We start from the raw sequence: 24,096 nt of genomic DNA, 5'->3' as shown, positions 1-24,096 counted from the left end.
TTAGAATTGATTATCGTGGAACCTGTTTACAAACTCAGCCTGGCTTTTAATGAAATAACAGCTTCTTGAATTCTGGCAATACACTTTAAGAAATTAATTCTGATCTGGAGAACTGGGGTTGGCAGAGTGGAAGAGAATGACTGCAGCCACTCCGGAGAATTGAATAACTCCTGCGCAAAAAGATACATCTCTGTCCGCTCCTATTATGTTTTTTTAGTAGTATCTCTTTAGATCCACCTTAAACATAAGTAAAAATGAAACTAAAGGGACAGGAAATTACCACAGAGGCTACTGGGAACTAACAGCATTTGGTCAGGCACATTGCTGGCATAACATCTATCCACTGGACAGTTAACTCCTCTGAGGCTGGAAGTTTGTGTAGAACTCTGTGCTGCACTGTGGAGCCAAGAATAGAACTTTTCACGGACTTCCAGTTTCCGAATATCGTTGCCCTCGCCAGCACTCTCGCATGTTTTACGGACAAAACAGAGCTCCGCGAGACGACAATCTCAGGAATTTAGCACATTGTGACGTCCCAAGGAGTGCGGAAGTCAACATTTCATGTTTTATATCCTGTACTTAGACCGAGGAGGACCACAAAAACATGAGTGAGTTATCTTTTTTTACACTTTGCCGACTGATAGGGCCCCCAGAGTCGCGAATATAAGGATTTAAATTATTAAAAAGTTGATTTAAAATATGCATTGCCAAATGCTCTGCTTTTTTGATTAACTTTCAAAGGCAGTTTTTGAGATTTTTTTTATTTTTTATATATATATGTTATTTTAATGTGCCGACGATGCCTAAAGTAAGCCTGCCTCGATATGTCGCGGTATTCACCAGACATGGAGCACTTAAGCATTAGGTGTTGTCCCTCTACATTTACTTCAGTGGTTCTGCTCTACAATTATAAATGCATGAGGATAATCTCCCTGAGGCTGTTTACCACAGCACAGCCACTTTTGGCACTTTGCAGTGACCACGTTCAAGCTGTGCAAGCCATTATTTAACTTATCTTCAACCATGAAAACGATGACAACACAATGGACACACATGACGCTCTCTCTCTGTTTCTCAGAATGATAGTGTTTTGTTTTTGTGTCTGTGGTTACACAGAGTGATGCATTTTACTGACTGAGGGAGATCAAAGACAGCAGCAAACTTTAGTTATAGAAATAATCCCCAGTTGACTAAAATGTGAGTTAAGTAATGAGATACTAAAACAAGAGAACTGTTGGAAAATGGACAGTCGCCGTTTCAGAAAGCTCTGCAGGCTTTACCTGAGGCATCGTGTAAGTCTAGGGTTGTAGCAAACCTTGCGGTGTTCTGCTGACATAATGCATGTGGACAAATGCTACTCATTGGTGAGGGCAAAAATTAAACAACAAAACTATGTGGAATATTCACGTATATTTATTTGAAATTGTGAAAGTGGTACGTTGGGTGCATTTAAATAGCTGAATCTCAGCCGACTCCAGCTGTTGTCCTTTGCCAAACAGGAGATCGCAGAGTTTTAGTATCAACTTTTTAAGCCCTACAGTGGAGACAGGTGTTTGCTAGAATGTTACTTTAGGGAAAAAAAAAACTCAAAACACATATTGCAACTGTGAAGAGATGCCTATTTTTAAGCTGAGTTAGCATAACACACAAGCCGTGCCATATGCGACTGTAACACTGTAGCAGCATAAAATTAAACCTGCTCAAATTGCGTTAAGATTCACGGAACTAAAAATGCACTTCATCCATGTACTCTCTATTTTTTTTGTTACACACACCCACACAAAGAGAGACAGGGAAGGACATTACAATATGTAATTAAGGCTGAACCACATTGTACCAATGATCTGCATACTGGTAATTAAATCCAATCTGTGCGTGTCTTTGTCTTTGCGGTTGTGTGTGTGTGTGTGTGTGTTAATGTGAGTGTGTTTAATGTCATGAGGTCACAGCAGTGTAATGCCACACTCCCTTGCAGTTAATTAATTCAAATGTCCACCCTTAATTAATTTCACACAGAGGATTGAGACCGTTCCCCTCATAACAACCTGCATGCATATTTTCTGCAGGGACGGTGAAGAGCAGGGACGCACATAAAAAATGTCACTTTAATGTATTTTTCAGTACGTTTGGCTGCTTATAAGCACGTCAGAGTATTTCGGATACAGTTGGATTGTTTTTTTTTTCTTTCAAATGTATCTTGTGAAAAGGATGCCTGACCTCAATACACCGTCAGCTGTCAGTGTTGGAAGGTATTGTGTATGAATGTATGAATATGTATGTATGTATGTTACATTTATCACATTCATTTCCATAATCCTTTTATCGATGAATGAATTTAGAAGGAAACATATTGTAGTGTGTTTAACGTCGTTTGCTGTGGATTGAGAATGATGTATGAGGAATGGGAGTAATTTAAATAATATGTAGTGAGAAGCTTAAAAAAAACATCCTTTTCACTTTTGAGAGATGACCTAAATAGTGATTTTACTGTACGGTGCAGGTGTTGTACATTATGTATGAAAGTGTTTTGAAGCTAAGGAGGCACAGGGCCCGCTTTTCTCCAGACAGCCGAGACGTACAGTAGAAAGAGTGCTGTCATAGATTTAGAAAGTTATCAAGCAGAGTGCTTTTTATGACAGCGTAGTGGCAGTCGAAAACCTGTTGTGAATAACAGTATATTCAGCATTACCACATTGCCCTGCACTCTGCTGCAGGTGTTGTGTCCAATTCACACCAACACAGTGACTGGATACTCTTTGTTCTCCTTAACTGTACAATCAGCAGTTAAAGGTATAGTGTGTAGGATTTAGACACATCTTTTGGCGAAGTTTCATGTTGCAAGCGTACATCTATGGGGGGCCGTGTAGGCCATAATTCCTTTTTTACCTCACACATAAACTTTACCTCTTATGTACACAATTGTGCCTCCCACATTCACTATGTTTGGCTCTCACACAATTTTACCTCTCACGTACACAATTTCGCCTCTCACATTCATTATTTTTGGCTCTCACATACACAAGTTTACCTCTCACATACACAATTTTACCTCTCACATACACAAATTTGCCTCTTATGTACACAAGTTTACCTCTCACGTACACAATTTCGCCTCTCACATTCATTATTTTTGGCTCTCACATACACAAGTTTACCTCTCACATACACAATTTTACCTCTCATGTACACAATTTCGCCTCTCACATACACTATTTTTGGCTCTCACATACACAATTTTACCTCTCACATACACAATGTTACCTCTCACATACACAATGTAACCTCTCACAAACACAATTTTACCCCTCATGTACACCATTATGCCTCTCACATCCACTATTTTTGGCTCTCACATACACAATTTTACCTCTCAAGTACAAAAGCCAAAAATAGTGAATGTGAGAGGCAAACTTGTGTACAGACATACACATCTCTCACCTCAAGCTTCCCTTTCAAACACATAAGAGACCCATGTGGCAGCCTTCAGTTATCATTATATCATAAAATATAGATTTAATTCTTCAAAAATATTGTATTTTATTTGCTTGAAAATATTGACAGATCTAATTCCTTAGTGGTCTGACATGGCGACATTTCCACTTCTAATTTCACCAAAATCTCACGCACTACTTTTCATTTTCCCACTGCCGCCATCAATGAAACCTAGGCTTAAAGATTGATTTTAATGCACAGAGCTATCCACTTGCCTGATCCCCGTGTCATTTACTTCACAGACAACAGGACAAGCGTCTCCAAAGTGCAATAAATAATGAGAATAATTCCGCTTGCTTTAAATATTGGCATAATAACTCAACGCACGTCTGTCACAGTACAATACAGACTTATGACTTTGGGGTTTAAAGTCTAAACTAAAATTGCACTCAAGAAGAAAAGCAGCCAACTATCCTTGACCCTGAGTGTGTGTTGTTCCCTAAATCAAACATTAAATGGAGTGCTGGCCTTGTGCTCAGTGGTTACTACTGTCTTTATGCCAGTAATTCAGTATTTATGAATGTGGATGGGTAAGCTGCCTAGAGCCTGGATCAGATGTTAGGGAGTGTGCTCAAAGGCAGATACTTTATTCATTTCTTTAATTTTAGAATCACTTTATTGAGTATATATATATATATATATACATATATATATAATGATTGCACTTTTATGTTAGTGGGGATTTAATCAACAGAAGCTGAACAACATAAAGAAAACACTATACAGCTTTAGGTGATTAATGATGTAGTTTTTCCATGAATGTGTAATTTATCCTGACAAAAAAAAAAACAGGTATAAAATAACACCCACGGGTATAAACAGTGTTCAGAGCTACTGCATCTTGTATCTAAGATGTGTTCGCCACAGCATACACTTTAGTTTTTTTTTTTCCTTAATGAATATCTGAGCAGATGTACAATTTAACGAGACGAAATGGACAAAACGTGTCGATGGACTTCCTGTGAGGAGATATCCCCTTTAATCACAGCATTGTCAAACATGTCACATTGAACATGGTGCCACATGTACTACTTTTTTTTCTCCAGTGAAGTTGTGTAAGGAGTGGATCTTTTGTCGCTTTTGGACGATATGACCTCTGAGACAGCAGCTAGAGGGATGGATGGATGGATGGAGTGATCCTTTGGAGCAAGGGATTAATATTGTCATTCATTTTGTGCCGTTTCCCGCTCTCCCCCTAAAGGGGCCAGTGTGACTTTCATTGTCCTGACATTCTGAAAACGCTGTTAAATGTTAATGGGGACTATTTTTACGCGGGTCGTGACCACGTCTGGTACACGCGTGCAATGCTGGACACTCGCAGAGCAGACTCTGGACGTTCGCCCCCACGCAGAGAGACAAATATGCAGACAGTACAAACTCCTCTCTATGTTCAGTTTTGATTAAAAACATTATGATCATATTCTTACTCCCTGAGAAAAAGATCAAAACCTCTCTCAGATTTTTTTTTTTCCCCTGTTATCCTCAATTTAACTTTAGTGGCGGCACATAAATCTGATGTGATATATTTATTAATGTTTTACAGGACACCAGAAAAGCCCTTTGCATGCGTCTGTTTGATGTGTCGGGTTCTCATCTTCTGACACAGACACGTATTATCACTGACAGCATGTCTAAGCCATTCCTCCTGGCAGGCTGCAGGAGAAACTCTCATGTGCAGAAAGCCACCCGGTAAAGGTGACACGCTGATTAAATCAAATACATTTTTACATTTGCTGGACTCGGGGAACGATGCATGTCGAGTGTTCTTTTGTGGTTGATTGGTGGTGATACAATTTTGAGCAATGGGATATGGGAGTAATGAAATGAAATGCAAGGAAGCAGCAGCTCAGCTTGTCTTAAAGCATGTCATAAAGGTGAACAGATACTGTGAGAGATCATGGAAGAGGCATCATGAATAAAGGAGGATTTTTTTGGTTTAAATGAGTGAACCATTTCACTGGAACCCATTCCTCTGTATAAGATATCATCGGTATTGTATGTTAAAGGTGCATTATGTAATAAATCTAGAGCAACTGGCCATAAAATCCTCCTAATATGTCACAGAGATTTAGGAATAATGTTCATATAACAAACCGAACCCACCAACAAAACTAGTAAAAAAAACAAACATTTGCATTTAAAAAAATATTTTCCGCACCGGAAAGTTTGTTTACGTTTTGAAATTATGTTTTGGCATGTGGCGCCATCTACCGCCGTCTACCAATCATAGCAGTCAGTAGAGTCTCAGCTGCTGGGTTGCCAGTTACGTAGCTACAATTGAAATCAAACGAAAGGAAACCTAAAAGACCCCGGTGTGAATGTCAAAAACGCCAAGATAAAGTTTACGGCAAAGCGAGGGTCTATATAAGACATGCTTTTGGACGGTGGAGAGGAATAAAGCTGGGAGGAATTTCAAACGGATGCAGAATGGGCTACTCTTCTCCGAGACAGGTAAGTTCAGCTTGGCTACCGTATTTTCCGCACTTAAAAGCCTTTAATTTTCTCAAAAAACGACAGTGCGCCTTATAATCCGGAGGGCCTTATATATGGATCAATTGGTAAAGTTTGACTTTATCTGTTTTGTTGACATTCCCTTTAGCACAGCTCCATCTAGTGGATGCATAACGCAAGCCCAGTCAAACGTTTGACTGCAATATCTTCTATTCTATGCGCCTTATAATCCGGTGCGCCCTATATATGAAAACCGTTCTAAAATAGGACATTAGCACACTTATAGTGCGGAAAATAACTAACTACGTTAGCATCATAGCTCGACTGTCGAGTTCTGTTGTGAACTGTTCCGCTTCGGTGCGGCGGGGGTTGTGGCTCCGGGAAGAACGACCACCACCGCCCCGTGGTGGACGGCGTTGCCCACAACGTAGTTGTGTGTCTTAGAGTCACTCATTTATGATTAAACGCTCGCTCCTCACTCGTTGCTGACGGAGTTGCATGTCAACCGATTTGGCAACCTCGACTCTGGAAGGGAGGGGTGGAGTGGGAGATCCGGATACGACTCGCCGCAGTGTTTCGATTTTGAGTGCAGTAACCGTTTTTAGCCACATTGTTACAGATGGCGCCTTTAATGATCATATTCTGGAACATATTTGGGCTCAAGCATGTACAAACAGATTAGAAAAGTGGCCGTTTCCAATGTATTTTATGTTGTTAGTAGTTGCATAGTTTTACAGCTCATTCACAAGAACTGCCACTCAGAAGGCTAATAGATACTAAGCGAGTCAAAAGCAAACGTATCCGTTAGAATACTGTTCAAGAGGCCTTAAGATAATATTTCCTGTATCAGTGAGAGGCTCACTTGAGGGGCTGCATAACAGGCAATTTGAGATAAATAAGGAGGTTTTTTTTTTGAACTGCGGTTTGGGCAAAGCTTTGTCAATGGTGTTCCAGAATAACACAATATATATAGAGCTAGAAATGAGCATAATTGGGCACTTTTAAACATGTCATATACGTTGCCTGAATTCAAATAAAACAGGGGCCATGCTCTCGCAAGACAATTTCTTTGAATATAAAAAATTATACCAGGAATACGGAGACATCGGTAAACAGATGTAAACAATAATGCTGCTATAGTGTTTGTAACCCACTGCAACACAACTGGGCAATTAGGAGTAAGTAGATTTAGAGCAGGCAAATACAAGACACAAACACAAATATATTTTTGCGTGTGCATGTGCAGCCACAGTAACGGTCGTGTGGACTATACCGAAATGAAAGATTCTATGTTGATGATGATGACACGAAAAATAATATTGAATCACATGCACAGCTATTGTATACGTCACAAAATGACAAATAGATGCTGTGAAATCTGAAATCTCGTGAAATCTGCTCATTAGAGGGGGGCGTAACAAAGTCTCCCTCTCTAGCGCTCTCTGAGAGGATGGGAAATTGTTCTTGGTAACAACTTCATTTGCATAATGTCTCTCACCTATAGACTCTTCATGTGACAGATCACACCTGATGAGGGTGAAATATAATCCAATTCATGCATTCTTTATGGCTAAAGTCTGCCTGGATGAATTCGCCATCATCAGACTGTGTAAGAGTGATGATGGGAATCACCATGGGCATAAAATACACAAATTACCCAAGACACAAACACGGACAGAATAAAATGAAATCAAATAAGCTTTTTTTTTTTTTCATTTCCTGATATATGTCACCATCGTGCAGCCCATGCAATTAAAATCAAGTGTGCTTGACAGTTGAACTTTTACGGCATCCTTTTTCCAGAACGCGGAGACAGGGGACGAATAGGAAATCAAGCTAACACAGTTACCTGGCATGAACCACTTGCTATTAAAGGGGGAAAACAAAGCCACACTGTAACAGTTATGTCACAGCACAACCGTTGCACAGCAATAGCCCTCAAATTATAGCCTGTACCGAGGTCTGCATCCGTTCGGTTGCGTTTACCCTGAATTGTTTACAATGCTGCAAAGTCAAAATCAATAGGGGCTGCCAAGACAGGGACAGCCTAATGTTCCATTAGAACTCTCTGCTATTCAATTACCACTCTAGAGTTGGGGAAGTTTCAGCTAGCTCAGGTCCCCGGAGAAGAAGCACACAGAGAGTATGTGGCAGAGAGAGAGAGAGAGAGGTGGAGTAATAAATCTAAAACTGACAAAAAAATAAAGTTATGGCATCCTCCCCCACCTTCACCCAACCCCCACATTCCTCAGTCTTCCGTGAAGCTTCAGTACAGGATATGGATTATTTATGTATTTATTTGTTGTTGCTTTGAACTTTTTCAATTATGGTTTCCGTGCACCCTCCCAAGACTTCCCTTTTGTATACTCTGCATCACTCCCTTTGCTCACATGTACTGACACTACCATGACTGTGTGCACCGGGGAGGTTTTTTCTTCTCTCTCCCCAGGAAGTGGAAGCCTTATCCCAGCAGTCGATATAGCACATAACAAGGCCTCTTCCCTGGGAGCCTGTATCACTACAGGGGTGATAGAGGCCGACATACAGAAAAATGATACATGGAAAGAAATATTGTAGACAAGGGATAGAGGAAAAATACCGAATAGAAGGGTGGAGATGAAAGGAAAAGTTCAATCAAAAGGATATATATACAGTATAGGCGGGTTGGAATCGGTCATCATCTGATCACTACAGAGACAATTATAGGACGTGGTGGCAAGAGTCTGTTTTTGCATGTGGACGTGGGTGCTCATGCATGTGTCTAATGACGGCGAGAAGAGCGAGAGATGGAGCAAGAATTGCATCCAGCGTTCGTGAAATATATCCTACAAAGCCTGCTGCTCTCGTGATAATCCCACTGCCTCTGGCGTGCAATGGAGTCATCTTCCGAGTAAATGCATTCTATTACGGGGAGTATATACGAATCTCCGTGCACAGAGTAGACTGAGGAAAACTGAGAATTACTGGTGTGTTTGGACGCCTTCGCCAACCAGTCAAGCTGCGGTTCACGCCCAGATCAGCACAAATCATCAGGACTGAAGCAAGTGTTGGGAGTATTATATCATAGTTAGCATATTAATTATTATCCCAGTCCCGGAGTCCGACTTAAGTCCTGATTTCCAAGACTCGTGACAACTCGTTAACTTGTTCATCATAATTAAATCAAACACGATTAATGCGGCCGAGTCGACCTTAACCCTGAGCGCGACGCAGCTAAGATAATAAACTTAGCAGAACACACTACTGCTGTAACCATGGTCACTGCTCATTTTCCCTCATAGTTAAAATAAGCATTAATTAGACTACCATGTCAAAATATGGGTGAATTCCAATTCCTTGCTTAACCCTCAATCTCAAAAATGTGCGCTCCCTCTAGTGCAATTGCTGTCCCGATTCTCATGAAAATTAAGTGAGGGGCGAGTTTAAGGGCTGTATCGCCCTCAATATTGAGATTTTCCGAGACCACCCTTGGGAGCAAGGGCTACCCAGAATGCATTGCGTGTTTTCATATAATAAAGATGTCGTCGAAAGCAGCGAAACGAGTACGCTACAAATTAAGTATTTTCTTGTTGATGAAAACCATTGTATTACCTTGGTTTAGTTTAGACCCATATAATGGATTACTGACGTCATTGTTGCGTAAGATTTATTTTAATTTTATGATCTTTTGTCAATAGCCGGCCGGTGCGGACAAGCGATCGTTTGCTATGGTTTACTTTTCAATAAGCCGTGGTGTGTGGTAACTGTCAGCTGAATATGTCCGTGGTTGTGGTATTTGTATGAGTATCATCTTATAACTAACTGACAACCTAATAACTTGACTGACAAACGGATCGTAATAAATAACATTCTTCTTCTTCTTTTTTGGAGTTGACAGACAGGACGCAGCTTTCGCGTTATTCTGCCCCCCACAGTCTGAAGACGTATCTGCATTTAAGGGGTGTCCCATTTCTAAGTGACAAATTAACCCTCAACACTTGGTTTTGAGGGCCAGTTAAGATTAAGGGTTGAGCTTGAGGGTTAAGATTGAGGGTTAAGATAGGAATTGGAATTGGCCCTAAGTCTTGCTTTTTGAGGCTGCTGTACGACAGCACAGGGAGAACCTGCAGAGAAGTCACAAAAGTGAGAAGACGCACATAAAATGGTCAGATCTGAGCAAGAAAATTCAAAAACACTGTCTCTAGTTACAACATTATTATCCAAAATTAACACTATTACTATTGTTTGAGTAGTTCACGGTATGATTTTCTTCTTCGGCTTTTTAGTTTGGCCTTGTTTTATGTTTATGTAAGTACTTCCACCTGTAGTTCATTGGAGAGGATCTATGTTTTATTAAACAATAGTAAATGAATTGTAGTACTTTTGCATTCATTCTACATTAATACTGCAATATTAGATTTTAACCATCAGTTTAAAGCTTAATAGCTTCTCATGTTGTAAAGAACTTTTTTATGTATATGTCCACTATTGAACTGTGCCGGAATGAAGCACTGGACTCCAAATGAAAGTGAAGTTGAATCAGGTCATATTTACACCTAATAGTCTGCAAGACTCAGTACGATCGGGGACTCGGTTCAGTCGGGGGTTGCAACATTCAGCCGGTCCGAGTTTACTTTCTCACTACACTTTAGTGAAACAAACATATACAATAACGTATTCCCCTCCTGAAGGAGAAGACAAGACACACAATGAACTCACTCATCTCCACATAAGAGCAAAACATGGAGCTGCATCAAATCCCATTGGTCTTGTTTTTTTTTTTGGTTTTTTTTATGAGAACATACTACAAATACACGCCGCAACAATGGACTCGGTTAACCCTTTAACACACCGAGACACCTTTTTGTGTTTTTGACTTCATTTTTCATACATATTGTTCAAAATTTGCCAGGTTGTGTATTTTTGGGTGCTTAAAAAAGTTTTCATGTGATTTTTTTTTTTGTCCATTTTAAACAACATTAACAAAAATAGTCACGTTAACACACCTTTGCACCAAAATGTGCTCATTGAAGCCCATTCAAATCACTATTTTTGATCCTGCTCAAATATAAAGTAAAAAACATGAATCATCAGATTTTTTCACATCATTTGAAGCAAAAGGCTTTAAATATGTGCTCTGACAGATTTCCATCAAGATAACATATTTTTTCTTTTTTTGGCACATGGAGAAAAAATGCTATTTCTGATCAAGGGCACTCTTACACTCACATATACCAGGCAAACAAACAAATCCAGTTTGCATGAAGTAATGAAATATATTGAAAATAATCAAGGGGCATCATGAATAAATCCTGCAATTTAAGGGTTAAAAAACAAACATATATATATTAATATTTGATATGGATGGAAATGAGGGATGTTGGTCTAAAACCTAAAAGAAATCACTATATTATTATCACTATAATAAAAACTTATTATAGTGATCGGTTTACAATATATAGTGTACCTTGACTTGTCTGTGGTCAATGTAAGTCACATGTGGCTCTACATTTGTTGTAAGAACACATCTAGCGTGCTGGGTTGGATATCTTCCGAGCATTAGCATTTGATGCTGCTCTTGGGGCTGGCTGACTTTGGCTGCTTCAGATTTATTCAGAAGCCACGCTCACATTGCTCCAGGTTGTGTGTCTCTCAAAGCTCCTCTGATTCCTTCAAATGACGGCTGAACACTTCCCTGTGTTCCTCTGGTGCCTTTTACTTCCTGGCTGGTGCCTGTGGTGCTTCTTTTCCACATAATCTATGTTGCCTTTTTACTGCCAAGAGCTCAAGTGACTCCTGTCTTCCTCTTATATCTTTGCGTGATGTATGCCTCAAAAGAGGTCTCTGTTCTCATCTCATTCAGTGTCTTGCTCAACTGCCGCTCAGCTGCCATTTGGTGACAATTGCGGTGGTTATGCTCACGCTGTAAAACAAACTCTATTTGAGCCAGGACAACATCAGTCAAAAGAAGATTGATTTATGTTAAAAAAGCATGGCTCTGATCTGTGACATCTTTCCCTCCCCATGGGTTTATGAGGAAAGGTAGCAAGAGCACACCTCTCACATAAAAGGAGGCAGGGTGAGCAGCAGCTTATGAAAGCACAGATCAGAGGAAGCATCGATGACAAGACATTACGCAGATTTAGACCAGATACATCATGAAAAGGTGCTGCATAGGGGAGGTGGGTTTCACAAAGCCTTGCTACGAGGTTGGCAGGCTAAGACAGCTTGACTACACTCTTAGAAATAAAAGTGCTAAGTAGAACCATATAAGGTTCTTTGGCTCCTTTTATTCAGGAAAGGGTTCTCTGGATCAAAATGGTTCTTACTGGAACCATTAGTGTTACCAAGAGCCCTTGAAAACCCCTTTCCCCCCTCTCGTTTTCACACTTCATAGTCCGCTAGATTCCATACGATTGGGTTCAGTGGGGGGTTGCAACATTCAGCCGGTCCGAGTTTGCTTTCCCACTTTCACTCTTTAGTGAAACCAACCAAACCTTTTGAATAACGTATTCCCCTCCTCACCTGAGGCGGCGCTGCATCAAGAATTACTGAAGGAGAAGACTTCAATCAACAAGAAAACTCGGTCACACATATTCACCATTAACTGGGTGCTTACTAACATATATAAGTAGCATACTAGCACATATTAACAGCATATTCTTCTACCTCTATTACGACATGAATTAAGATTTTTCCTGCATAAGGTGTTAAAACATGCTTAATATTGACTAACATTTGCAAACATACCACACATTTACACTGCAACAATGGGCTCAGTCATTTTTCCTGGCTATCGTTCTACACGTGCACAGTGCCCTGTGTTGTACCCACAATGCCCTGCGTTGTAGTCTGTTTCCTGTGAGACCCACGTTTTCGGTCGTTATTTTTTAACTATTTTCTGTAACTTAAAGGCGCCATATGTAATAATGTGGCCAAAAACGGTTACTACATTCAAATTCAAAATACCGAGGTCTTTTAGGTTTCGTTTTCCGACGTCACTGGCAACCCGTGGTTGCTCGGCAGCTGAGACTCTACCGACTGCAATCACTGGTAGACGGCGGTAGGTGGCACCACATGCCAAAACATGATTTCAAAACATGAACTTGATTTGCAGTCTGCAAAATATTTGTTTTAATGCAAATATTTTGTCTGTACTGTTGTTGTTGGTGAGTTGTTGCAAGTATATTATATGAACATTATTCCTGAGTCTCTGTGACATATAAGGAGGATTTTATGGCCAGTTGCTTTAGATTTATTACATAATGCACCTTTAACTTTTGCCTCATTCCTGTTTTTGTATCCACACATTTTCTCCACCTCTACATTTCCTTTTTTTTTTTTGCACTTTTCTATCTGTCCAGCTACCTTTCACACTCCTGTACCCAGTCCTTTTCTATCACCATGCACCCAGCAAAACAACTTTATTTGTGTCACTGCTGCTGTTGTTAGCATTTAGTTTATACCCCGTGTTCTGTATCTAGCTCTCTCGCCATAGGAGTCACAATGTTCCATTGTGTGAGACGCACACTTGTGCCCACGCTACTAATCTTGACTGAGAATCATGACACAAATGGTACTACATTACCGGAATGTGCCATTGTGGACAAAAAAAAAACAAAACAGATTATTGATTATAGATATTACTAGATACTGATTACCTATATCACCACAGTGGAAAACATGCTTTGGAGTTATATTTCTTTGCTTGGTGCAGCTTGAAATGAACTATTGCAGATTGCAGATATATGCAAAAGTAATGAACTTCACAGGGGAGCTTTAGACGGGGGAGGCTCTGAATCTCTCCAGTCCTGGATGTATTGGTGACATAAAGCACATGTTCACTCATAAACAATCCAGGAACGAAAGTACTACTGCGCTACAGAAGACACTCTGACGAGATCAGATGAGTCACACAATCGCAGAATCTCAGTGATTTATTACGTTTGTCTCAGTAAATACTTTCAAGGTATAAAGTCAGGCGGTGGACTATAATTCACTGTCATCTTGAAAGCAATACACTGGGGTGAAAGTGACTCGTGTTTAATCATGTTGATGTGGATGTGATTTACGTAACATGGGTAATACCTGTGTAGCAAGAGGCACGAACATGCCAGCACTGTCAGCTTTTAGATGATAAATAGCGACATGGCAATGTGGAGACTGACTCTAATTTCTCACCGGAAATATAAAAATAAAAAGTTGTATCTTATAAAATCAGTTCCTTCCAGACATATTTGTTTTAAAAGAATTTAATCAGATATAATTAAATTGCTTAAAGTTTTGTTTACAATTTCATCCTTTACTAATTAATCTCTGATTTGTGAGGCAGATTACATGATTTTTACTCATCACTTCACATAGAAAACATGAAAGCCACTGAGACTGGAAAGGGAAACAGAACAAAAAGGTTTATTCTGTACTGGTAGACCAGGAGAAGCCTTTTTCTATTATCTATTCGACTCACAACCATGTTGTTGATAATCGGGGTATCGCCAATATGAGATGACTTGCAACAGTGTGCATTATCATAGTGGTAGAAGCCATTAGAAGGTAGTTAAGTGGCCGCGGAGGGATTGACATGACAACAATAGTATAGATGATGGGATTCAAACCCTTGTTGATTGGATTCATTCTGCTGACGCCATATACTGGCCCAACCATCTGCGTGCCTTTGCAACAATCCAGATTACATTGTTAAAACCAAGCTCATTCATTTCCAGTTTTCAGCTGTCAAGGACTGGTGAGCCTGTGTCCATTACAGCATCAGATTTCTGTTTTTGGCTGACATGATTGGAACTTGAAAATAAACATCTCTGGCTGTTGGCCGATCTGCCTCAAGGTTTCAGGTGCTGCGTGTTCTCGGATGCTTTTCTGCTCTGCGTGGTTGTAAAGAGCATTTTTTTCTCTGAGTTACAACACTCCTTCTGTGAGCTACAATCGGAAAATGTGTCTCTCTCGTGACCCTTTTTTCATTATTCTGAGTAAAAAACTTGAGAGACCGTCATCCGCGAAACACCCCGGGAGACTAAAAGATCAAAGATCAAAGTATTCATCTGTATGATTCCATGTATTGCAGTGCAACATGATTAGGTGGTGAATAAAGGCCACATTATACTTCTCCAACTGCGTAATGCATTATCCGACTGCGTAACCACGGAGACGCCTCGAGCCTTCATACTTCTGCGTCGTGGTGACGGATACGCACTGCACTTTCCCTCCCGATCAGTAGGGGTCGCTTCGCAAGGTTGTTGTGCTTTTGGCTACAGTGAGCAATGGCGTCTGGGAGAGAAAGACTGTTGTTGTTTTTGTTGCAGCGGAATAACATTGAAACAGTGGCCGTTTCTCACTTTTCTGTGTCACGGAACGCAGTTGTAAGATAATTTGAGGCGAGAAATTGGCCATTTAGAGTCTAAACATGTGCTGTGTGTGTTAAGATATGACGTATTTATAGTTTGGCAGCGACGTTGTCGGCGGTGATCAGCTCCGCCTCTGTGGACGCTCGGTGCGCACTGTGAGCCGGCACAGAGCAGCGTTAGCTCGGCCTGTCCTGAGGACCAATCACAGCCCTTGCCATCTCCGTTGTCCCTTGACGGCGTGACGGACACTTAAAAAATATGCAGAGGCTCTCTGATAGGCTCTGCGTCGAAGCAGCGTAACCTACGTAGATAATTGGGCTTAAGCAGATGCACCGTGTTATACTAGGCTACTAAAGCCCAAGTAGCATTATGTAAACTTTCAATTGTGCAAACTGCAACATAATAAACAGAACATCCAACTAAATATACCAACAGCTATAAATATACCAAAAAAAGCATGCCTTGAATTTTCTATTGCAAAGGTAAGAAATTAGGCTTTTCCCCACCACATGTGGCTCAGTTGTGTGATTTGACCACTGGTCTATAGTTCAAGAAAAAGAGAGTGACTGAATCTCTGCCACGAGCTTGTTTTGGTGTTGTTGATGAGAATGTTGGAATAGCATTCTGGCTCAAGTGCTTCCACTGTGGTAAGACATACTTCAGATTTCAGTATTTTAATCGCTTCTCTGAGCCCGTCCTCCCTGAATGACTGTAGCGACCATGCCCTTGCATATCGTTACCGTGTTCGTGATACCTCTCTTTCGTTTGCAGTTTTATGCAGCACATCAAGAAAAACGCCACTTTAAGCAAAGTCTGACCTTCAGCTATTTCAGCGACCAACGTCCTTGATCCAAAGACTAATGCACTCTTAGTATTCCACCACATGTCTTCTGTTAAGGTGACGCAAGCGTCTGTAAGTTTCCAGTGTTACCACGAGCTGCGACAACAATGGGTCAATTAACTTTGCAATATACAGTCTTTTGGTCTGCATCGTTTAAAACAAAGACAAATCTAAAGTGCAGACAGCCTCTCTTTTGGCAATAAGTTGCTGCGGTGTGTTGCTATACTGTATGTGTGTGTTGACTTGTAGGCAACTGAATTCAAGTGACAAGCGAACAGGTTTCTGCTCTTGCTCATGGCTACAGCTAATAGTTTGTTGCTACAGCTGCTCTTTATCATCTCACTGTATGAACAATGCCATGTGGGAAACATACTGATAATGATACTGATGATACTGATGCATGAACCTGTATATTCCCCAGCACTAAAATGTGCTATATTTTTTTTATTCCTCTCCATCTGCCCATTCATCTTGTGCTATGCAGTTTAAATTAAAGTACATACAGACACATCCAAACTATTGGCGTGTTTCCACCGGCTCAACTCGCCTCAGCACGGCACGATTATGTTGTGTTACCAGATACTTTTTCAGTACCTGCTCTGGCAAGGTTCCAATCGATATGAGTAGGTACTTGACAGCGTAACAACAACAGACCGCAAGCCTCTGAATGGTCAGAGTGCCGTCACAGGTAGAGACGTCCAACGCAATAATCAAGCCGAACAATGCTGAACTGAGCCGAGATCAGTAAAAAAGACTTAAAGTGCCCATAGAACGGATGTTCCAATTAACGCTGTTTGTGTGTCTGCGCCATTACCTTGTTTATGAAGACCTAAAGTTTCGAAACAAACAGTTCAACTGCTGAGAACGCTATGTTTTATTGTAATGTCGCGCTCTGCAAGTGCTCTGAAAAAACCTGGGACTGCGGCCGGAGAGTCGTGACGAAGCCATTTTTAAACCTTGTTAAAACTATGTTTTGATAATGAGTAGCAGTGCATCCACCGTTCCAGAGGGGGGAGCTGCGCTTCTGAGAGCTGACGTGCTAATAACATCACTTCTTGGTACCTGGCCAATCACAAGACAGTTGCGAAAGCTCTCGTTGGCTGGCCAATCACAACACAGTTCTGTCTTCTGGGGGTGTGATTTCGGTGTGAAGAGAGCTTCAGGGAGGAGAGATTTCTATTGGCTCATTTGCAGCAACTAGGAGGTTTTTGACCATAAAAACAAGTTAATGTATGTAAGTAGACCTCCATAACTAACATATATGTGCAATAGGACCACTCTATGGGAGCTTTAACAATCTGTAAAAAATGGGTTAATCTCAAACAATGACAAAGATAATTTACTAAAATTAATTAACTGATTCTAATGATTCAGTTACACTGAGTCACTCGTGAAAACAAAGACAACCGTAGTTCCATGCAGCCGTGCAGTGATGACTCCGCCCATGTTGAGTAGGTACTATTTTTGTAGTGGAAAACCAACCTAAACCATGCCGTGCCATGGCGAGGAGATCGGGGACCATAGTAGAAAAGGGCCATATTTGTTTGCTACAGTGTGACACTATTTCAGTCAATACACCCTCGCTCATCATTCATAGCACACACACACACAATGACTCGAGCGCACATACACACAGCGTCTATGTGGAGTGACACCGTGTTGCCATTGCTGCTGGAAACCAATGATGAATCTGTGATATCGGTGATTAACGGCGATATAGAAGAGCGCTGTGTCACGTCTATTGCTCTGTCACAAAGTTGACAAATGTTGACCCCCACACTGCTGCACTTAATGTTGGCATTGTAACACTCAGACACACAGTAATACAGTAATAAAGCAGTACTGGTAGAGGGATGTTTGCAGTTAAAAATATTAATGATAATACAAATAATAATTTTAATTTTAATAATACTTTGTTCTGTAGTCGCAGAGCTCATTTTGATACGCAAAGGCACACATGACGTATACAGTACAGAAAGACACGGAGACAGTCTTACCCTGCGTGACTGGATCTCTTTCACGTACAAAGGCAGCATAAATTCGGACACTCCCTCCAACCTGACGCCTTCCTTTGTCACCCGCAGGTTCCCCATGCCATCCTAAGAAAACAAGAAGATATGCACAAAAACACAGAGTGGTTATTCATAGAATTAATATCAAGTCAAATGAATGCAAATGTATGTGTGAAAATACAAGAAACATAAAGTTTTAATTTATCCGTGTATCTTTGTTGTTGTTTTTCCAGCCTTGTTTATTAAGTAGCCCCACTTGTGCGTAGGCTAATTGTTGATAATAAATAAATAAATAGCAACCATTTATAGCTCCAGCCTACAGCAAAACACAGCATGTACAAAGTTAGAATGTCTGAAATGATATTTGAAGTCTCATTCTAAATTTATGTTAAAAAGGTTTGAGTTCTGTTTTTTTTCCCCCCATAAAACAAAAGTGCCTCATCTTGAATTCTTCGACATGCAGCAAAATGTGTACAGCAAACTGATCCAGTTAAATATTATCTTATCAGCCCCTCACATCATATAAAAGAACATTTGTCAGGATTTCGTTTACATATGTAATAAATACGATTAGGGTCTGATTGAGATGAATGGGATGAGATGAATAAATACATTTTATTTATTCATCTCATCCCGATCTTACATGTGGCTGGAGGCCAATAATCCTTAAATGCTTTGCTCTGCATTCAACAATTCCAGGAATTTAGCGTATCATGACGTTCCAGTGAGTGCGGAAGTCAACATAGCGTGTTTCAGCTTCTGTACTTAGACTGAGGAGGACCACAAAAACATGCGTGAGTCGTCTTTTTTCACACGTTGCCTACTGATAGGGCCTCCAGAGTCCCAAGTATAAGGATTTAAACGATTTGATTTTGCATAAAATGGGACCTGTGATGGACCTCATGCCAGCCTCGCAAAACCCTCAAGCAGGATAAAGCAGCTAAAAATGAATAAATGTACTTGCATATCATGTATTGTCACTGAAGTTCCACTTCATACACAGTCGGATCCCCATTTATAAACACCCTAAGCTGTCTACTTGTGATATGCCCTCATATGTTTACATTATGTTTACATATGAGGGCAAAACATGCAGATTTGGGGATAAGGTGAATTGGTCACTCTAAATTGACCGTAGGTGTGAGAGTGTGAGCGAAAGGTTGTTTGTCTCTATATGTGGCCCTGCGATGGACTGCCGAACTGTCCAGGATGTACCCCGCCAATCCCCCTATGTCAGCTGAGATAGGCACGGTAGATAATGGATGGATGGACGGATATGCATATGTTTATCAATGCATATATTCAACCTCAAAGGACATTAATGCATACATATCTTAATACACATCCAAAAAAGAAACCTAAAGCACACTGTCAAAGCCACATGAGATCGGTAATTCTGAAACGCTGACAAAACCGTTGTTTTCTATGTCTTTGTCAAAAAAAAAACAACAACCCGAAAAGGTGCTGAAACTTGAGAAGCCAATTTAGCTTACGATGCAGACATAAAACACCAGGAATACATTTTAGCTTGTCAGAAAGACAAATGAAAGAAACTCCTGCTGAGAAAACCCATAGGGTTATTGAGGCGAATGAAATTGATGTATGCTAAGGGAAAACAGTGCAAGTTTGGGGGAGCATCTTCAAACAAAGGTCAGAAACTTTTTCTCATAGATATGTATGCTGTTTTTTTTTTTGTTAGACCTATTAGTATCGTTTTGCAGGGTTCTGTAAAGTTATGTCAGGCAAAGATGTGATTTGCATGCTGTGCCACACCAGTTCTGAGCAACTGCCATTAAAAAAAAGGGGGGGTTTGTGCTGGTTTCTGATCCAATGTCCAGCTTTTTATCGATTCCACATGAGTGAGCATTACAAAACCACTGGATTCAGACTTACATGGTTAGATCAAACTCATGTAGGCTACTGGAATAGAGGGGCTCTTTCAGACCAAAGTAGCAGCCACTGCACCATGTCAAATCGATGCTTGGGGGAGTAACAGAGCAGGGAGCAGAGCAATGCAAAAACTTTGCTGTCTGTGGGCTTGATCTCAAACCATCACAGATACACATGCCAGACCCTCAAATTAGCTGAAATGGACTGGGAACACCGATTTATTATCACAAAATGGCCTACAGTATTTAAACAATAAAGTAAAATAACAAAAACAGCATTTGTGTTCCTGGTCAACGTCATTCCAGGCTACAGCAATTGGTCTCCTGTGAAATGAAGTGATTTTAATAGGAAACATGTCAACCCAAATGTTGCAGATTGAACCAGTTCAACCTTCAGCTGGAGTAACTTCTCCCACAGAATGTTGTGATGGGCAACAAATCAGTCTCACTTCCCGGGGTTCCACGGCTTTCTTTTCATGCTCACAAACATAAAACCTCTCCATGAAGATGTGGATTCTGTTGCGGAGTGCGGCAGTGAATTATCAGCAATTGTTAGATGCAACAAACCAACCGAGCGTGTCAAATTGAAAATATACTCAGAGGGTACGAGAGAGAGAAGATATATATACGCTGAGGCAGACACGTGAAGGGAGGGAGAACATTTGTACGACATCTAATCCTCAGAACTTTCATATCGTCTTTGATAGCATTGCAGGGTTAATATCGATCCATTTCATTGCACACGTGTAAACAAGTAAACCTTATCATATCAGAGTCAGGCAGCCAAGACCGATATTAACCCTTTTACACTTGCTTACAACTGATTGCATAGCCAAGTGATAAGAGTGGGGTCAGATCGATGGCGGTAAGGTTTTCAGTGTTGTTGTTAGATCCATAATCATTACACTGAATATACAGTGGCACGTGGAGCTTATTCATTAAGTTATAACAGACCCCTGAGGACCTGGCAAATAAAAAAATGTACTCACTCCCTGAAACCGTTACTTACACATAATCACAAGTCTACATAGAACCCCACGTACATGGACGAGAATGCTACCGCGCAGTGTAGAACACACACATGCACACGTACACAGGGTGAAGGAGTGTGTCATACATATAGATTTAGCTTCTCCCTGAACATATTTTGCACTCGGTGCCTTCCCTTGCGATGCCTCTCTAATCCTTCCCGCTCTCTCACTCACGGTTCCGTGTTGCTCAGCTCCAAAAAACATGAAGACGATAATGTAAAAATGAATCAGGTGGTTTTTATTCCACCTCACTGCTCCACTGTCCAACACTGAAGTCTCGTTGATTCGGCAGGGGGGAGCTTTCCTCCTCACTCCGTGTCTCACTTACTCCGATCTTTTGAATGTATTTGCAGTCCAGTATGCATCACCTGCATGAATTTCTACATGGACACTATTGCCAAAGCCCGGGAAAAACAAAAGGGGGAAAGTAAATCTCTACGTTCATTTATTAGTTTAGTTCTCTCTTTATGCCAAGGCTTTTCTTTGTCCTACTTCTGTTCATTTCTCTCTCCATTTTGTCTGCCTCTTTCCTGTTGTGGGATTAATCCAGGAAAGACTATCAGAGGTCGGGTTCCTTATAATTAAAAAAAATCAATAAATAAACCCGTTAATTAATCATAATAGAATGTTACAAATCAAATTGACCCCAGGAACCCTTGTTTCATTCAACTGGGCTTCATAATAACACACACTGTGTGTGATTCTTCAAAATATGTCACAGATGCTTAGTTACAGTGGGTTTATATGAATACTGTCAGGCCTGCTTTGATAACAGATACAAACTAAAAAAAAAAAACAGTTGTTTATGTTTCTGTGAAAGCGGCCGGCTTTAATGAGTTTTGTAATTACATCTGTGCTTCTTCACCGACTGTTTTTCTTCTTCTTATTCTATGCTCAGTCTTGTCCTGTTTAAATGTCAGGAGACATTTTATCCTGCCAAGCTCCCCAGCAGTTGTTTCAATCTTCCTGTAATCTACAAAGCCTTGCAGGGTACTGGTCATTTCAAATCGTGTGCCAGGATCAGGTTATGTGGATATCTTACGTCATCTTGGAGATTGGTTGAGTTTAACCCTTTCGAACACAGAGAATTTTCGCTGCTTTTTTCCAAATATGTTTAAACGTGCAGTATATACAGAGGCTATAAGAATGTGCAATATAGAGTTTAGCACTTCCTTTTTTTTTTACCAACTATATAAACACACCTGAGCAAGTACTCGAAATGTATAAAGTTGGATTGAATTTGTGAAATTTGGAAATACGTCACAGTTGGTTCATTTGTATGTGCAAACAGTACTTTATATCACTACTAAAAATGTGATTTAAAATGAATCATAAGATTAATAAGAAGTCTTCATAAGAAGAAAAAAAAAATCATAAGAAATTTAAAGCCTGAATATATGACCTATAAACACACACCCCCAGGATGTCCATATAAGGAGTTGTATATTATTCCCACAGCAAATTACCACGGATGCACCTGCGGCACTGATTCGTGCCGCGTGAACACTAAGTGTTGATGATTTTCTGGAAGGCATAACCAATCTATCCCTAATAATAGGATGAATATTTCACACCAGTTCTGATCAAAATGTCAAAATCAATAATAGTTCAGGCTTGTCTTTTAATTTTATAAATATATTATACTCTAATGATGTGCTCTCTTGTTCAAAGTTTCACATAATACACTCTTAGAAATAAAAAGGCCAATTTGAACAATATAAGGTTCTTCAGCTTGTCCTCATAGGAGAACCCTTAGTGTTACCAAGAACCCTCGTAAAATCTCATTATTCAGGAAAGGGGTTCCAAAGGGTTCTCTGCATCAAGATGGTTTGTACGGGAACCACCAGTGTTAACCAAGAACCCCTGAAAAACAAATGGTTCCAGGTAGAACCTCAGCCCTTGGAGATGAACACTTTCGGAACCCTTATTTCTAAGAGTGTGTAGGCTCTATTACATTACTCAACTCATTACTGTTCATTGTTTGGGTCATTTATATAATTGTTCACCTTTAACATCAGCCTTCAGTTTCAATTGTTACAGGGCGTCAGATTTCACTAACATATTCTCAATGGTAGCTTCATATTTTTTCAAAAGAATAAATTCTGGCTTTCAGATTTTAAATTTAAATCGAAAAAAAAACGGGGAATGAATGCTCTGAGTTGCTTGTGTGTTGATGAGCCGAGATATAACACAAGAAGGCCAAACACGCAGTCTTCCATTCGTCATGGCTCCATTAGCAATGAATGCATCCTTTTTGGCATTTTTTTTTTTTTTTTTTGCAAAGCTTAGTTAATAAAAATAAACAACATAAAATAGCAGGGGATTCAAGTTCGACCGGTGACAAAGAAAACAAGTGATCGCAGTACAAATTATCCAAAGCTTGGCTTTGTTTATTTCCTTTTTGTCCTGCCAATAGAAATGAGCTTCTTTGGTTTACAAGGAATTTCTTTTGCCAAAGGAAGAAAAAAACGGCAAATCCCAGCACAGTGAGAATGACTGCAGACACAATAGTTAATCACCAAACTGTGAACTGTGCTTACTTCTTCCATTTTCTTTCTTTACATTGCGCTTTACATTCAGGGAATGATTTAGGACATCTATAGACGTGAGTAGAATATAGGATTCATGATTGTGTTCTCTTTGGATGGCTGTCTATTGTTTCAAGCCTTAGATTAGGTTAAGTCTTAGGTTCTTTTGTTGTTCTTCAGTTCATTTAAATCCTGTTAAATTGTTTTCTATACCTCAGTCGTGACACCTGAATACATATATATACAAATATACAGTATGTATATATCACAGGACTGATAGGGGACCAACAACTTTGTCTTGGAAGGTACAGGAGTTGATAAAATGACTCACAGATCGAGTATTTTCCCCCAAAAAATGGGAAAATACATTTGTACTTGTACTTTACTTATTATCTGGGATATGACTGACAGTACATTTATATTTGTATGGGATGTGAAAAAATAAAAACTCCTGGTGTGCTGAGCTCACACAAAATAAAACCCAATAAAAATGACAGTGTAACAAAAAGTCATA

General features: G+C 40.1%; 1 protein-coding gene across 1 annotated transcript in view; it reads right to left on the bottom strand.

Moving 5' to 3' along the window:
- Positions 1-24,096, bottom strand: part of LOC310940830 (zeta-sarcoglycan-like) — a gene marked incomplete at both ends in the record, with an annotated part of 150,909 nt that overhangs the window by 86,970 nt on the left and 39,843 nt on the right. The window contains one exon of the mRNA XM_083905853.1: positions 18,120-18,221. Coding sequence (XP_083761979.1) covers positions 18,120-18,221 — 102 coding nt within the window. The remainder of the gene's footprint in view (positions 1-18,119; positions 18,222-24,096) is intronic.

Source organism: Microchirus variegatus (assembly GCF_963457635.1).
Source record: "Microchirus variegatus genome assembly, chromosome: 19".
NCBI classification, from domain to species: Eukaryota; Metazoa; Chordata; class Actinopteri; order Pleuronectiformes; family Soleidae; genus Microchirus; species Microchirus variegatus.
Note: the sequence above shows the minus strand (reverse complement) of the source record. Positions and strands in the feature narration are given on the sequence as shown.